Source organism: Gymnogyps californianus, chromosome 7, assembly GCF_018139145.2.
Source record: "Gymnogyps californianus isolate 813 chromosome 7, ASM1813914v2, whole genome shotgun sequence".
Taxonomy (NCBI): domain Eukaryota; kingdom Metazoa; phylum Chordata; class Aves; order Accipitriformes; family Cathartidae; genus Gymnogyps; species Gymnogyps californianus.
The window spans coordinates 14404315-14422012 of record NC_059477.1 but is presented as its reverse complement, the minus strand read 5'-3'; the positions used below and the strand labels follow the sequence as shown (position 1 = coordinate 14422012).

At 42.3% G+C, this 17698-nt stretch overlaps 1 protein-coding gene across 1 annotated transcript in view; it reads right to left on the bottom strand.

Annotated features, from left to right (window-relative positions):
- Positions 1-8485: 8485 nt before the first annotated feature.
- PLEKHM3 (pleckstrin homology domain containing M3) overlaps positions 8486-17698 on the bottom strand; it is a 76008-nt gene continuing 66795 nt past the window's right edge. Inside the window, exon 7 of the mRNA XM_050900449.1 lies at positions 8486-8663. Coding sequence (XP_050756406.1) covers positions 8486-8663 — 178 coding nt within the window. The remainder of the gene's footprint in view (positions 8664-17698) is intronic.

The window sequence follows — 17698 nt, the reverse complement described above, 5'->3', positions numbered from 1 at the left end:
GTATTAAACCAAATCCTGTTAATTTTGGTCTAAGAGCTGGAAGGGTAACTTTTAAAAAATGAACTGTCCTGACCTTTAAGAGAAGAGCTGGAGCTTGGCTTGGCATGCTTAGGTGATATGAACCATAATACCACTCACGGGACTTGGCCATAGGAGATAATCAACTCTCCTGGCTCAACCTATTGTAAAGCATTTAACATGCAACAAGAACACGAAAGTACAAAATCCAAAAGACTGGTTGTTGGACCTAAGGGGTTATAAGATTTGCCCATGATCTAATATTCCCAAACACATAAGCTTATATGGTTACAAAACACTGCCGTGTCCCACCAGCATGAGGAGTATCAACCATGAAGAGAACAAGGTGGGTGGGCGCCAGTCTGTCCCCCTTGCTCACCATCAGAAACAAATGCCACTTTGCTGTTTCCCAAGGGACCTGGAGGGGATGCTGCAATTCACAGTCTGACTGGTATTTTCTGTGGCCTGCTGCGTTAAAGGCTAGCTGATAAATTAACACAAATGGTTAACAAAACAACTCAAAAAGCATGGCTTTTGGGGGTGTGCGTGCAGGAGTTAAGAACAGGACTGCCAATGTAAGGTTTTATGGGCAGAGTTACACTTCACTGGAGGGCACAGCTTTCACATAATGACAATGTACAACAGGGAGATAAATCCCACCACTTTAGCTCCTGACTGAAACCAAAAGAAATGTTGCTTGAAACTCCAGCCCTAAGTTGCCCATGACAGCTATTGGAGTATTTCCTTTCAGCAGCTCATTTCAGTGATGGTTCATACACTGTAATAGAGCACATCAGAAAGCCTGGGAAGGGGGAAGGAGGAGAGAAGAAGCTGTGTAAATACAGCCACAGGAGGACAGAGAAAAAACCAACCAAAGTGCTCCTCCCAGGGCTCCCTAGACCCCACGGTCTCTGCTCTGTGTTGATGCTTTTTCCCACCATCTCTTACAGGGTGAAGTGAGGAGGGGAGGTGGCAGAGAAAGGGGAAGGAGACATCACAACGGAATTTGCTTACCTCGTAAAGCAAATAAGGAGGAAGAGAAGGTCTTGCACATGGTTTTCTCGTACAGCTTGTGTGGTCCCAGTCAAACATTAACTCCTTGCTTGTAGCTGATTTCATCACAGGGATGAAGTCCATAGGTTCCTGCAGGAGAGAGGATTGACATTCCTGGTGGACTTCTGGTCTTTCTGAGGAGGGGCAGGAGGACAGTGAGGGAGGGGATATATCCTTCTCTTTGAAGGCCACAAGAGCACAGGGCTAGGTGTGGATTTCTCTGGGGGCCCTCAGGCAGGGGGTTTAGGCCCACGAGCTCCAGCGCAGCTCAGTGCTGCAATCCTTACAGTCACCAAATCCACAGCTCCAAGGAGCTGCAGAAGCTCCTCAGCTGGTGCACTGGAAGAAGTAGCCCAGTAAAGCAGGAATCATGCCTGCTCCTACATCTGTTGGTTGGAGAGCCCTTACAACGCAGGCAAAATCCTGCCCTTCCAGCCCTTCAGTGGTCCCTTCAGTCCAGCTCAGAGATGCCTCCCTTACTTCGCATTCAAGGCCCTGAGCTTGGACCCTTCTGGCAGAGGTCCATGTGACAGCCACGCAGTGGGGAGCTGCCTCTCTATGTCTCCTTTGTGCCTCCCAGGAGCTCCGTATCCAAAGACGCCTGACAACAACAGCTCGCAATAAATTCCCCTGGGAGCTGCTGGGGGTCAGCACCATTAAAAATCCAGGCATTTGTGGCTTTCAAAAAACACTTAAGAGATTTAACTGGGAATCCAAACCCACAAAGCCTGATGCAGTCATTGACAGTATTTCCAGAGACCTCTTGGCTCAGACCCAGGAACAGTAAATATCATAATTTGCTTAGATTTGGAAGACTTTCGCCAACAGATTAGCATTTTTAAGGAAACTAGCACTCTTTCGAAGCTTGTCCTACCCATGGTGCAGTACCCACCAGAAGGCAAATTAAAAAGGACGAGTAACTTTTTTTTAGTGTTTATTGAGAGTTGCCTTTATACACGAGGGACTGGTGCTCTGACGCTGTCACAAGTGAACGCAAACAAACCCTGCTCAAGTGTCAACAAGCAATTCAACTCACTGAATTTAAATTATAACATTATTACACATCAATAATAAATTAAGACTATTGCCTAGTAGTTGCAGATAATTAAAAAAAATCCTTGTCAAAAGTAAAAAAATCCAATGCAAACACAAGAACAATGAAATGCACATAATGATGTTGCCAATAAGTTAACAGAGTAGCACACACATGTAATGGTTTTCCAAAAACTCAGGGTGCACTGCCAGCGATGCTAAAATCCATTGCAAGTGCTGCAGGTGAGCTGGGGCTCCGGCGGGAAGGAAAGCCCAGGCTGCCAAGGACAGCATCAGCCACTGCACTCTGCTGCTCACACCTGGCTTCCCCCTGCTTCTAACTGCCTCAACTGAACTAAAGTTGATTTGGAAGCTGCCTTTATCACTTAGAACCCTTCAAACACACATTTTGCTCATGAATTCTTACTTTTGCTTAGCTCAAGTGTAGAAGGGACTGGTATAAGCTAACCTGATATCACAGGTATCAATGCCATTAAAAATCAGTCTGAAAGCACACTTTAGTTTAAGCAAGACCAACTTTGTAGACAAGTGCATAAACAAAACTGAAACAAAACTATTTTCCACCAGAAGAACGCTGTGTATTCAAGGATTTACATTGGTTTAATGCATGGATTAGACACGAAAAAATAAATAATTGAGCCACTGACACTTGTGCACATAGACCAGGCCTAATACACTTTGGTCCTAGACAGCTGATAGCTTTCCAGGCCTGGATTTCTCTGATGCTGCCCACAAGTGGCATCTTTGTGATCTGGACTAATGGCCACCCTAAGGAATCTGGACGAAATTGGCATTTTAAGATATGACTCAAGGCAGTGTGTGCACACCAGGGTTTTCAAGTAAAGAAGGACTTTGCACGTTATCATCCAGGCTGTCTCCTCACTACACTGCTAAAATGCAGCGACAGCACTGCCGCTGTCAAACGGGATTCCTGCTACTGGTGTCAAACGTGGGCTTAAAAGATTACAGTCAGTATGGACATGTGCCCAGGGCTGACACATGCTGGAAGAGTCAGCCACATACTTTAGCAAATAAGGCTAAAATTTAAGCAGGTTAACCCTCTCTCTAAGGTAATGCTGACCAAACCCTCACTGGGTTAGCCTTCAGGGAACCAGGCTACATTAAAATTAAGCTTTGAGGAAATGCCTTCACTCCCACAGCACCAGACCCAGCCGTGCATGCAGGTAGGGAGTGCCACACGGGAGTCCCTCGCCACGTGGCTTGGGCTGGCCAGTGGTTCCAGGAGAAGTAAAATTGCATGTAACCTGTTCCCATTTTAATGCCCAGTGCTTGCCATTATTATATATGCACAGCTCCTGAAGGTCTCGCATAAGCACAACTGCATTTCTGGCTGAAGAGAAGCCCAGCTAGTCTCCAAAATATACGTAATAAAAACCAATGCCATCTCCATGCTATCCTTTCTCATATTTCCCTCTCAAAGCATAGATAGCAAACAAATTTTATGGTCACCACTCCTAGAAAGATGGAAACTGCCATGAGCAAGGGTTTCGAGCTGCAATGCCAAACACACTGCATCATGGCACAGCATTCCTGACAAAATTCTTCACTTTTGAAAATCTAAGGCACCAAATTGAGCAAAAGTGAGGGGTTTCCATGCAGCTTGGTGTCTTCAGAGCTGGTATATGCAGCCTGTAGAGCTCACTTCATGAGGCCAGAACAAGCAAACTGATTTACTCAGCTGCCCCTGCAAAAGAGCATGTGCAGCCACGGGAGAGTTTCAGTTTAAGCCAGCAAGTTAATCGAACAGCAGATTCGATCAGGAAGTCCAAAATAGGAAGATAGATGCTAATATACAGTACTGTAAGGCACTCCTAGTGGGAAGGGAAAATTGGAAGGCAAATTACAAAGGAGAGAATGATCAGAGTTGACTGGTTCAAAAGCAACACAAAGAGCTATGAAGCTCAAAGTCTTGCTGTAGGCTCAGCACTATGAGCAAAGACAGGGACAGAGACAGTGAGAGAGAGAGGGGGTACTGGCTTGCAGCTGAGCAGCAGGAAAAAGGAGAGACTATTATGATGATTATTCGATTACATTTCTTTTATACAGATCAACAGTCGGCTGCAATCCAGGCTGTGACCTTGGGAAGCCCAGGAAACTCAGTGGCTTCCATTGCTACAGGGAAAAAGCAAAATACAACTGTGCAGCTTCCCCATTTCATTGTAAACAGACATTCTCTGCCTTTTCTTAAGCCTTTCAGGACATTATCATCAATCCATTATAATACACACGGTATCCTGATATGAAGAGAAACATTGACAAGAGGAGCTCTAGAGGTACCCTGATGATTCATTCCTAACAGGGCCATCAGAGCCTGTGGAGTATTGTGAAAAACAAGTTCCTCACCAAAAAGTACCTTCTCTCATTTATCTAGGAAACCCTCACAACTGCCAATTCCTATCATCCCAGCAATGAGCTCATACTGGTATGTGCCAGCCAGGATATTGTGTCACATCACAAAACCATCATTTTTCATCACCTAAGACAAACAAAAAAAAGCAATAGAAAGATTTCTACATAAGAGATCCAAATTTCTCTTTTTATAGGTTGATAATATAAAAAAAAGCTGCGGTTTCCATCCCCTTTGTAGGTCCTTCTTCCCATTAAAGGAAAGCTAGAGGGTCAGGGGAAAGAGGGAGAGAGACTTGAATAAGGATCTCTACAGTGTCCTAGATCAAAATAATCTCAGACTAGCTAAACTGAGATGAGAAGTTTCTAAGTAGTTGTAGAGGGTGAGGCTATAGTCCATTGCAGTGAAGCACCCTATTTCTACACCGATTACAAGTTCTGTACAAGCAAAAGCAGTAACTGGATGTACAGATCAATTCCTCCTCTGTCAGCTATGAAAGCACCTTCTCTGTGAAGGAGACAAACAGCACATTTTATTCTTGATTCACAATAAAATGCTATTGTTCAAATTTATTTCATGCATGGGTAGAACAAGACTAGAAGTACTAATACATAATTTCACCTGTGTGTGTGTGGGGAGAGAGTTGTGCAATCTGGAAAGACCCCAGGTACTCTTCCAGCTGATGCCCACCCAGAAGTCTGCAGAGCAGAGCCACGTGCAGGCTATGGGCTGCAGAATGGGAAGAGTAGCAGTGGGGACCAGCATGCAGCACTGTTAGTACAGCAGAGACAACCACGCAAGGGTACAGCGTTGTCTGAAACCCAAACCACCTACAGAACCCCAGGCTGAGTCTCCTGCTAGCAGACGGCTCTTGCAGGAAAATTGTCCTTTTAGAGTTGGGTCTTTTGAGAGTTAGTAATGTGAGCAGAAGTTTCAGTTTATTCTTTTGCCTTGTAGTCCTGAAAAATTAATAGGGCCTGTTCCTACTGCATCAGCACCTTCTGAGGGCAGGATCAAGTCTTTCATTATGCTTACGAAAGGCAGCGACAGAAGACTTTATCTTACCCGTTCATATGGAACAACTTTTTTTGGATAGGAGCTAGGCATCCCTGAGAGGAAAGCATCTTCCACATTACAGTCTGCTCCTATAGCTACCGTGAGAAGCTATATTACTTTTCCAAAGTAGAAATGAATGTGTATCCATTTTAGGAACTGGGTTGTTTACAACAACATTGGATTTTAAAGAAATTAATCTGATCTGTATTGTACAGTATCCTTTTACATAAAACTTTGGGCACTGCCAGCATATTGTAACAACATGCTTTTGCTCTTTGCCCTTAGTAATGGCAGTGGTTCCAGATCCATGACTAATTCCAGCGGTTTTGCTGACATCGTACTCTTTTTTTTCTGTAAATCTCCGTTAGCAAAGAAACTGTTCTGTAATACCAGTACAAACCCAGAGTAACTCCAATGCTGTCTATGTTGTTATTCCAGAATTCAACTAGAATATCTAACCACCCACATGACTGGTACTTTGGAGATCAGGACATCTGTCAAAGTAACTAATAGTTTGCAATGTCTGAACTTTGATTCCTTGACTCCATAGGGTTTTTGACAGTGCACACAAGCAGCCTTCTGTAAAGTGAGCTGGACACGAACCAGTGCTGTAAGGTATCTAAAATACCAGAGCATGATGATACGAAAAACACCACCTTTTTTCTTTAATGACCCACCATTATGTCTAGAGCTAATTCAAAATAGTACCTGCCAGATTCTGACAGTTTCAGAGCTACTGGCTTTGCCACAGGACTAGCTGTAGTGACACATGCTGAAAAACATGGGAGCGTACTGTTTATTCAGCCAGTACCACTGCAGTTCCTGTTTGCATGACTAATTCCACAATACTTCCCCCGTGTTTGCATTTGTGAACATGCAGGGAATTCTTCACGTGGGAATGGACTTGCAAGGAACATTATATCTTTAAGGATTATAGCCAAAAGCAACTCATTTCACATGAGGAACAGTGAGCTGAGACAGAGACATCGCTGTGTAGGGGAAGTATTAATTTTAGTGACAAAGGTGCATGATTCACCAGGTTTATTAAATATGGGAATCCCTATACTACTTTGCCAAGAACATGGAAAAACCCTCACTTCCTTCCAAAGAATCCCACTGAGAGAAGGACTTCTGGAAAAGAAAGGCACTGGTTGTCTAATGTATACAGATATAAACATGCTTCTATATATATAGTAGTTGCACTCAAATTTGAGAAAGCTCAGATTCAGCTACTTTCTTTGACTAGCGGCTGGAAAAGGTAACCACTTATACTCCAGTACAAGGGAATTCATTGCAGCATTCTACCTTTTAACGTAAGCATGATGTACCCTGTTCTTTTATTTAAAATACTTCAGCAATTAGTGAGGTGCTTCAATGATCAAGTCTGCTTTCTGCCTTGAATACAACAGCCTGCAGATTATATAGGAAGCAAAGATCAGTATTCTACATTTTCACAAACCTATGTGAAAGGAGAGGAAAGATACACATGCACGTGACTGGCTTTTTTCTCCTGAAACCGTATTTGCTTCCTGTATATAGATACGTGTGTGTGTATATGCCAATGCTTTCATATGTATGTAATACACATATTACTCCAGGGTCTGGAGAAAGAGTGAAGACTGTGGACTGGAGGAAGGACAATCTCTAAGTGCTCATTGGAGGTGAAGCCGCAATGAATTAAACATACTGCCATTGATGACACATATCTCCCCAGTTAAATCCATCATGTACTCCCCTTTCACAATATATGTAATTCACCATGTTTAATACTTCTCTGTGTTCCAGGTGTGTGGAGCAGAATCATACCTTGAGGAACTTAGCTCTCCACCACAGAAGTCACTACAGAAGTATAAAATCCCTTAGAGCTCGCAGAGAACACAGGACACAAGTTGCACATGAACACAGCAAACTAGTGTTTCACAATTTTGGAGGTATTTTCTAACTAATGTGGACCATACCACCTTCCTGACTATCAGTCTAACAGGTTCAGGTTAGAGAAACATTTAAAGTAAACTTCACGAAATAAAAACAAAACCAATGTGGACACTTAAAATGTCTTAAAACGTGAGACTAGCAGGAGGTCAGAACCAACATCATGTTACTGGAGATGAGGACGTGGCCTCACATAGATCAAGAATAACCAGCGTAAAACTCAATGGACTTCAGTGACAGAGCTTAACCAATATACCCAGCCTGAACAAAAACAGTAGCAAGTCCCCTGCTTATCTGCATATAGAATAGTTTACTGGGGTGCTGCATATAGAATAGTTTACTGGGGTGGTTATAAATATATAAACATAGCTGAAGGAATTATTCTGCATCTTATGTTTGCAAACACATTGAATAAGGTTTGATGGGAGATACTTTTCTTTCCTCAGGGAGGAGTGACATGTAAATGCACTGATCCTTTAAAAATAGCTCTCTCGAAACACGAGGAAATGGAACCACGTGTCCACATCAGAAGGAGCAGGTGGGTTAAAAATCATTCCTGCCCTATTGGGTTCTGTGAAACACCTCATCAGAACCTCTGCCAAGGCTAATAATAAATAAATAATACATATAAATAAGAAGATGATTCATCAATTCTAAATGAACAACATAAATAATGTGGTCATGGCAGCAAATATTTTCTGCCTTGAGGAGAAGTCTTCTCCAGAGGTGGAAAAGAAAAAGTTGGGTGCTTAATTAGCTAGACCTAAAGCATTTCAAGTAAACGACATTTTGTATGAGAGCTAGCGGCTAGACTTTAACACAAAATGCAGTTTAGCCATTGGCATTTCAAAGCCAACAAGGCTTTATGGTCACTTTGGCAGCTGCTATTCACAGATGAAGAAGGTCAGATACGATTTTGCAAAAATATTTCTGCCTGGCTAAGCTGAGAAGTTGCTTGAGCTGACAGCTGCAAAAGGGATTCTCTTCAGGCTGGCCTTAAGGAACTCATGTGTTCTGATATGACAACTCAAACATGTTGCAAGACTCTTCAAAGTTTTCGTCCATATTCAGTCGCCTCCAGAAGGATTTCTGCTTCTTCTGCAATTCTTTACGCACACACCTGGGGCATGGTACAGCCTTCACTTTGCATTCAGAGTGGAAGACAGCACCACAGCTTTCACACCTGCAAACACAAATCAGTGTCAAAATTGAATGACAAAATAGGACCAGAGCATGCAATGGACTTCACATGGATTGTGGGCAGCAGACATTCCTTCAAACAGTTCTGGTAGCTCAAAGAGCGCTGTGTTTCAAAAGAGTGGAGTTGTAAAAGACACTTGCCCACACCTCTGCTGGTGTAAAGCTACTCAGGACCACTAAAATAAGTTGACTTGTATCCATTTGCAGTTGCTGAGAATCTGTCCCAGCACTTCTGCTTCACAGACAGAAATTTTTAGAAGGATTAATACTTATCTTCTTATTAACTAGCATTCAGGTCTATCACAGAACAGACATCAACTTTGGTTTATGAAAGACAACTTTGCTGCTTTGGTTTGTAAATGAAAAGTAAAAATATTCATTTCCATTGAGATATATTTCAGCATTTGCAACAGCCAAGATATGACATTTTCCTCATTGAAGTTCCAGTGGTCAGCTGTTCTGGAAAGAGTAAAGTACAGTCCACTTCAACAGCAGGAGAAGCTGTCATTCCACAAAGTAAAAAATGAAACAGAGGTAGGTGATATTTTCTGCTGTGTCCTGCGGAAGATCGGACTAGATCAACACAATTATAGCTTCTGGCATTCAAAGCTGTGCTATTCTGTTCTCAAATGTGATACGACTTGAAACACATCAACTGCTCAAACAAGATGACTGCATTACTTTTGGGGCACTCTGAGGTAATGGAGGTAATGTCACAGCAGATCAAGCCCCAGTTCCAGATGTCTGTGGAGCAATGAAACATCTGGTGATGATGGAGTGGGCTACAACTAAACAGTTGGACATTCTCAGCCTTTCAATGCAAATAACTATCTGTAGTGATGAGTTAAGTCACTACAGCTTTGTAACCAAATGAAAAAAATAAAAGGATGACAGTGTCAGAGGTACAAAGTCTTAGATTCCAGCTGGATAAGCAAATAATGAAAGCAACAAAACATCAAATTTTAGAGCAATTTTGAAATACAAATGAGGGGTGCTGGTCACCCTGGTGATTCTGTGGGAAGTCTTGAAATGCCTTGCACTTTTCATTTTTCGCAGCTATTGTAGTCAAATGACTATATGAGAATCCAAGTGTCCACTGTAATATCTTTAGTGGGGGGTTTTGTTTGTTTGCTTTGAGCTTTTTTGTTGTGTTTTTTTTTTTCCTTAAGATTCTTGTCTTCAAGACTGTGAAGAAAAATTGAAAACGTGAAGAAACAAACCCCAAACACTGAGAAGCCATAAGGCAAATTGTAGTATTTGGCAGGCAGTCTGGCAATACTGAGAGAAGTCCATAAGCTAATACAACCTGTTAGCTATATTAGCTGCATCTGCAGCTCACCTGTAACTTTTAAAAAATTGTTCCTGATCTGCCTGCACTTTAAGTTTTATGCATGGGTCCAAACACTGTCTAAATTCTAGTAATTGCAGAGCTTTGAGAAGGCTATGCAGAGGTTTAGAGGCACATTTCTAGCTAGCATAAACTGATAAAACTCAAATAAGTAAGAAAAGGAAGGTTAAAGAGGCTAAGTATAATACCGTATATGTACTAACTTCTATGCTCTCTTGTAGTAAAACTTGACTGTCATATTTCTAAGTCCAGCTAGTGAGTCTAAATCTGGTTTTGAATCAAGAAACTGGCTCTCACAGATACATTTATCATTTCTGTGCTCAGAGAGTGTGTGTTATGGCCCTGATCCAGTGAAGCACATAATCACATGCTTAGGACTCATATCCCAGTGATTTCCTTGGGATTACTGATCTGCCTACAATTAAGTATGTGCTTACGTGCTTTGCTGGATTGGGATCTCCACGAACAGACACACTAATGGATGAGGGAGAGACAGAGAGGACAGTAGTGTCTTTAAAACTTTACATCATTCTGAACTGACACTAATGGTGATTTTATCAAGCTAATTCTCCCTTGTTAGTCAGCAATTTACAGTGCCCTGGAAGTTGCTAGAGTGTAATGATTGATGAGGGGTGTAATTTTGTGCTCTCGCATTGCCACTCCCTATGCTCGCTCAATATTTCTCCACAGGATGCATGGAGGTGACAAAACTTATCAGAAATTGCTGCTGAAATGGATGGAGGAGGATTAGAGAGGAGCCAGCACACCTGTTGTCCCCAGTCAAAGGCCATCAGCAGAGAAAACAAAAATTGATGGTGTTTAAATTAATATGAATTCATTTTTCAGAAATAAGCTCAGTGGAAAAAATTAACAAACTTATATCACTCAGAACCAAAAGAGAGAGAATAAATGTCTGTACTGTTATTTATTAGAGCTGGTGCAATAGCTGAAGCTCTGACCAGGACCCCACGCTGTCAGGCACTAACCAGAGGCAGCGCAAACAGCCAGCCCCGGATCTCACAGTCCACTGCACTAGCAGCCATAGTGACCATCGTTGGTCCATTCTGGTGCCCTCACCCCTGACTGCCGCTCTGAAGACCTATTTTCTGCTTTCTCCAGTGAAGGCTGCCGTACTCCCAGCCCCAGCCACGGGGTGCAGATGACAACAAAACAGCAGCCTGGAATAACGGTGCTCTGAGTTGGAGAACAAAGCTGCCTCTTGCTCTCCATAGGGACAGGTAGAGAGGATACCTGGGTCAGCCTTCACTGCATGCTTGTCTCCCCTCACTCCTAAAGAAACTCAGTCACCAGGGCTGGGGGTCAATGCTGATCTTGCTCTGCCTTTGTGCAAATGGTAAGTTACTCCCTCTAAAGTGATTGAGCTATACTACCCCAAGCCATCTACAGCTTTGCTTTTCATCATATCAATTACAGTCAGTCTTAACTGACCCTGGAAATGTCAACTGGTTGACCATTCCTAATCTCACTGCGAGAAATTTTCCAGTGATACCAAAAACCGCACCAAAATTATATTCCTTCTTAGAAACAGATTGCTTCTTATTTAATCCTGACATCTAATTTTATCTCCACGTATGAGTTTCACAGTTTTTCTTTACTGTTGTTTTCAAGCCTCAGTACTCCAAAATGCTTTTATTTCTCTGGAGAAAAAGTACATTTTGTAGTCTATAAAAGGCTCACGTAATAGTTCACTACACTTAGTTATCTTTCCCTTAACCCTTGTTGTTGTCATAGGTAATTCACAGTTCAGGTACTATTTCTGAATCCTGTCGACTTCTTTGGCTAGAGGCCAAAAAGTCCCTGCATCTTTCGTGAGGTTTCTATACACCACTGATAATAAGCTGATGAGCCCACAGCCATTCGGGCCTTTCATGTTTCCTTCTTTAATGAATGATATTGCGATGCTGCACATTAACAGCATCTTGCTATTTTTCAAACATTATTTGAAGAATTGGTGAACACTGCATGTTGTTTTCATACATACTTTCAGTCTTCTAAGAAGGCAGCTGAAATAGCTTCCTCTCTATTTCAGTGTTTTCTCTCTTTTTTTCCTCTTTTCTGACCAACTCAATTTCTGTTGAGACTATAGGGGGTGTTTTATGTTTTAAGGATGTTTTACTTGTTTGAACACTAGAGTAACAAAAATGCAGAGAATTATTCAATCCTCTAAATAATTTCTATTGCACTGAAAAGTGTAAGAGAGAAAGGGGAAAGCTCTCCACAGCCAGCCAGGCATTATAATGCTCTTATTATTATCATTACTAGTTACAAAAGAAAAGCCTTCCTGCATTAAAAGCATAAAATCATTCCTTGTATGCTGAGGAAATGCCAATGTTAGTATCTTCCATTAAGTCTGGGCATTTGAAACATATACATATCAATACTGGTAAATTCTAAATTCTGGCAAATTCTTTTCATGCTTCCCACATGTATTTCACAGGCTTATGGCTCAAGTAATTCTAGATTCTGCACAACCAATTGATTACACTTATATTTCTCCTCTGTACTGCACCACCATTTAGGTACCTATGGGTAAGATCAGGTGCCCAAAGAGTGGGGTGCAACACAAAGAGGCCTCAAAGACTTTCCACCTTAAGCAGATAAAATAAACCAGGGATGATCAATTGGCAGCCCATGATGTCATCTGAAAGACAGTTTTATTCATCTCCTAGGAACCTTACAGGTTGACAGACTGACCAGCGTGACTGTGTTGGGATGAAGCTGCTGGGACTAGCAAGGTTTATTAGGACAGCTTCAGTACCACGCACATGGGCTGTACCTGTCTGGCTTCCAAACACCAAGTGGGGAATCAAAGCAGCTCATGGTTATGCTGTTCATCCCTGAAGTGAACAAACGGTGGATGACAGATATACTGCCATTCCCACCTCACAAACAGGAAACAAGAGGTGAACTGACTTGTTCAAGGTCAGCCAGGAGCTCTTAGAAGAGCTGAGAAGGGCAAAGAGCTCCCCTGTCTCACTACAGTGCCATATTCACCCACCATCCTTTCTCTTGTAATTTTATACATTAACTTTCATTTTTTCATTTAAAAACCCCACTTCCTCTGTGCCAGACCTTGCGCACATTTGCTCAAGTGAGTAATCCCTTGAAAGGAATTTCAGTAAGGATTTGATTTAGGGCTGAACCCTTCATTGACTAAAACTCTTTGGGTTTTTTTCTTTCCCTCTATGCAGAGTAAAACCAAGATAAAACGGGGTTGTTCATTATGTTTTCTTTAGATGATGCTATACATTCACCAAGTATCCAAAATACTAAGCCACCTGTAACTCGGTTATTAAAAACCCCCGAAGAGTAAACCACAGTAGCTGAAGTAAGCCTTGCCTAGGGATTCCAGCATGATCACCATCCCATGCTATGCACATGTGCCTGTCTGCAAGTATTTCTGAATTGCTCAGCTGTGAATATCACAGACGCACCCTTCAAAACTCTCAGAGACTTTAGCGGAACACAAAGAAAAGGAAAATGGCCTAGCCTGTGTTCACTTACAACACAAAAAAAGCCCCAAAGGCAATCAATGCCTGACACACACGTGCAGCAATATTATTACAGTTGCCTAGGAACCAACGCAAGGAGTCTGCCTAGGGAGGGACGCCCATGTAGTAAATGAATGGAAGAAAGTTGGCACTAATACGACATTGATTTGTCCCTACAAGGAGCTTGTTAAGATAATGCCTTGTATGACACACTTACGGTCCTTACTAGACACGGGTTTTTTTTTTAAATACCATACTTAAAAACTGTTAATACTTCTGACTTGCTTTTGAAAAATTTGCCTCTGAAGAGGGGAAAAAAAAAAAAAGGCCAAACAAAAACAGAGCAGAGCCCACTACCCAGAGCCCCTCAAACTGTTACATGTCTGAAACTCACTCTAAATGATTAATTCAGTGTTCAGGCAGCCAGCAGTGATTCAAAGCATAATCATAGTTTTCCTTTCCATATACCTGCTCATGAGATGGGGGTTACCCTTGATATGCCAGAGCTTGAAGATGCTCCTCATTTATAATGGCATGGCTGGGTCCTGGGCTGGCCCCAGAGGGTACAGAAACAGCGGAAATAACTGTAACTGCCAACCATCGGCCCAGCTCATGTGCTGGGGGAAATGATGCAGAGGGGTGAGCTGGTTACAGGTGGCAGCTAGCAAGGGGTATACAGCAACCACCAGCCTGCACTGATGGGACTCACCAAGTAGAATGCCCACGGTTTGCACCTCTGGAACAGCCGCAGGGACCAGCCCAAACACAGCCTGACACGGTGTCTGTGACCAACGCCACCATTGCTGCTCTAGTAATGCCACCCCAGGATGGCTGAATGACACGCTACCCAGTGTCCCTGCACGAAAGCTGCCAGACCAGGGTCTGCTCCCTTTTATCCAGCACGGGTTACACTGAGCTGCTGGAGAAGTGCCCCAGGCATGGGGGGAGGATGAATGAATAAGCCCCTATCCTGGCTTGGCTGCCCAGGGCTTGCCACCGGGTGCCTCCCTGTCTGCGCCGTCTCTTGCCCCTCGTCCTGTCATGCCAGCACCCACTGCCAAGGTCGACTGCATCCAACAGATGTGCAAAGTGGTCAGAGATATTAAAGCCTCACAAATGAGGGGAAAAGCGGGCAGCTCACTGGAAGGGAGAGAAAACCACCAGTGCTCCACCAGCTGGGGGGAGCCTCAGTGTCAACTCCTCCATTGCTAGACCCAGAGAAATCGCAGAGCAGGCCTTCATTTTGGGTCCTCACAGAACAATTTGTTACGGGCCGGGGCTGAACAAGAACAGCTTGATTTAACCACTTGCTATCCTCCTGTGACATTTGTGTACAAAGGCTGAGTTACGGCACTGGAGCACAGCAGCAGGGTCAAGCAGGAGCAAAGGGATCTTGCAGCTCCCAGACCTCTCTTCACAGAGCTCTTGTCGCTCCTGATTAAGGAGGAAAGTGTGTCCTCAGCTCCTTCTGAGCTGTGGCTGCAGTGGTATATACTACACTTATCTACGTATATTTCCATACTTGCATCCAGCAGGAGAACTAAGGACTGACTGTCGACCTCAGTACTGTACTTTGCGAGTTGTCTAAGTTCAGAGATACCAAGCCAAGTAATGTGGCCTATACACAGCAGTTCACAAGAAATCAGTAAAGGCACACGAAAATCAGTATTAAAACATTTAATCTGAAACTCACGTGATTACACTTTAGTCAGTGGAGCTAAGTTAACTTTGGAAAGGGGAAAAGCCGTACTCATGGTAGATCCAGTACCTGTAAACCAGTGGAGAGGCTGAGATGCCACAGACATTCAAGTGTTCACATTGCTCAGACATATATCCTCTGCCTCTGCTAGCTGCCATGCCATGAACTGGACTTCGCCCCCCTACCCCTCCTGTTATTAATGAATTGTATTCACAAAGTGATGGTTGAAGATGTAAAAGCAAAGAGTCAGGCAATACTATTAACAGTAATATTAACATACTGCCCTCAACCATTATAATTTGACTGCATGATTCTACTATTTTGCATTTTTTTTTTTTAAGTCTCAAGTCTGGAAATCCTGTGATTAAGACAGGATTTCTGCTTTTAATAAAAGAGAAAGGCAAAGGCACCTGGACTTCGTAGCTCTGCCATAGCGTTGAAGACATGCCTACCTGGACCCAAGATGGAAAAAAGGAACTTAACATTTAAAAAAATAAAGCATATAAACAACAAGATTCTTAAGGTAATCTTAGAATTTCTGAGCACTTAGAGTTGGCAATGTTGGCTTTCATGGGCTAAAAAGCAATTGAAAAGCTGCTGTCTGGTCTACAAGGAACCATATTTGGGAGATGGAGAAGTCTGTCTTAAAAGGGGAAGTTGCATGAGGAAGGAGGAGGAAGAATTAAAAGGTCTTGACTGGCAAGTTGGAAGTATCTAAAGTGAGGAAGAAGACACAGCAGGGAAGCTGCAAAATAGAAACTGGAAGCGAGATGGCTGCCATGGTCAGCCAGTGGGGAAGAGCACGAGGCAGCACTGCAGAGACCTTCCTACTTGAAATAAGTATCTGCCTTTATGCTGAACATTCTAGTTAATACCAGTCTGACATGAGGCAGGTAAACCAACCTCTAAAGCTAATTCAGTTCCAAAATACAACGCTTGATGAAAAAGCCAGTATATTTTATCTCTTTCTGTTTATGTATTCTAGGTAACATTACTGCACTACCCTGCACAGACAAAAATCAGAAGATCTAGGCCAGAAGATTTTGACCAGTTTTGACAGATTCAGGTGAAATTAAATTACCAAGAGAACTTAACATCTACTTAGGTGCCTAAGTTTCTTTAAAGAAAGTGCTGAGTAGATCACTTCAAGGTGCTTTGAACCAACGATCAACATCTGATAAGCTAAGCTCTTTCAAAAATTAGGTACTAAACTACTAGCACAGCTCAGGTGAACTGGGCTTGGGGAAAGGCTGTCTAGCATAAAACAAACTAATCAAAGCAAGAGGGAAAATTATGTACTTTGAGTGATGCCTTTGACCTGTGCCAAGGTATTTTCTGGAAATGCTCTATACTACGTATTTCAGTCTCTCCACCTAATATGTGTCTTTAACATTCTCCCAAATGCTCAAAGCTGTTTTTGTCCAGTGACACAGCATCCATAACACAGTGAGCTGTAATCTTGCAAAGACTTTGGCATGCATGTAAAGCTAAGCACAGCCTCAGAGCCTTTAGTAAGACTTCTTGCTATGTGTAAAGTTAAATACATTCATAGGTCTTATCAGGATGGTGGCCAAAGATTATAGAGGCATCCAAGCTGGTTGATAGAGTCAAGCCTGTTCTGTGGCACGTCTATTTTAAACTTGGGTCTTCTGGTTTGTATCTTAAAAGGTCTACATGTCTTAACTGATCTGCAGAACAAATTAACTTTGCAAAGTGAAAACAGTTTAGCCTTGATAAATGAATACAAACACAAAAGAGCAACTCTTCATGGTTCACATATATCTATAGCCACCACATAAAAGGCAAGGAATTGACTAAATAGTTCTTAACCAAGCAAGTAGCTCTACCAGCAAAACACAACAAATTGCCTGTGAAAGTAGTCACTAGGATGCTGACACACAGGCAAGACCAAAACTTTATTAACTGGGTAGCATATAATAATCTTAACCATAACTATAATTACTTAATTATCTAATTGGACAGAAAACCCTTTTTAATGAATAATTCTATTCTTGTTCCGATGATATTCCTCTCAGTATTCCTTAAGATTTAAAACTTGTTAAAAATTGTTCTAGGTTATAAAACAAATACAGCCACATATTACAGACAATAGTACCACCACACAGGCATTTTCTTTTCACTTCTGCTTTTTTTTTTTTTTTTTAACATTTAGGAGAAAGAAACAAAAACTTTTTACCGCGTTAATGAAGAACAAGCAATATCAGAACAACTTGAGGGGCAGTGCCTAGCTGCTAACAAATGGGCAAGGATAGCTCTAAGAAGCCAATTTATACCCAGGGATTTTTAAACTCATTTCACAACACTTGTAAAAATAAAATTAGTGATATAATAGGATAACTTTATACGTTTATTTTCTAAATTTAAGCCTGGGGCAAATTTAGTCCAAGAAATAAAACAGGAGGTAGATGCTCAGGTTAAGTTGCCAGAGCTCCAGCAAA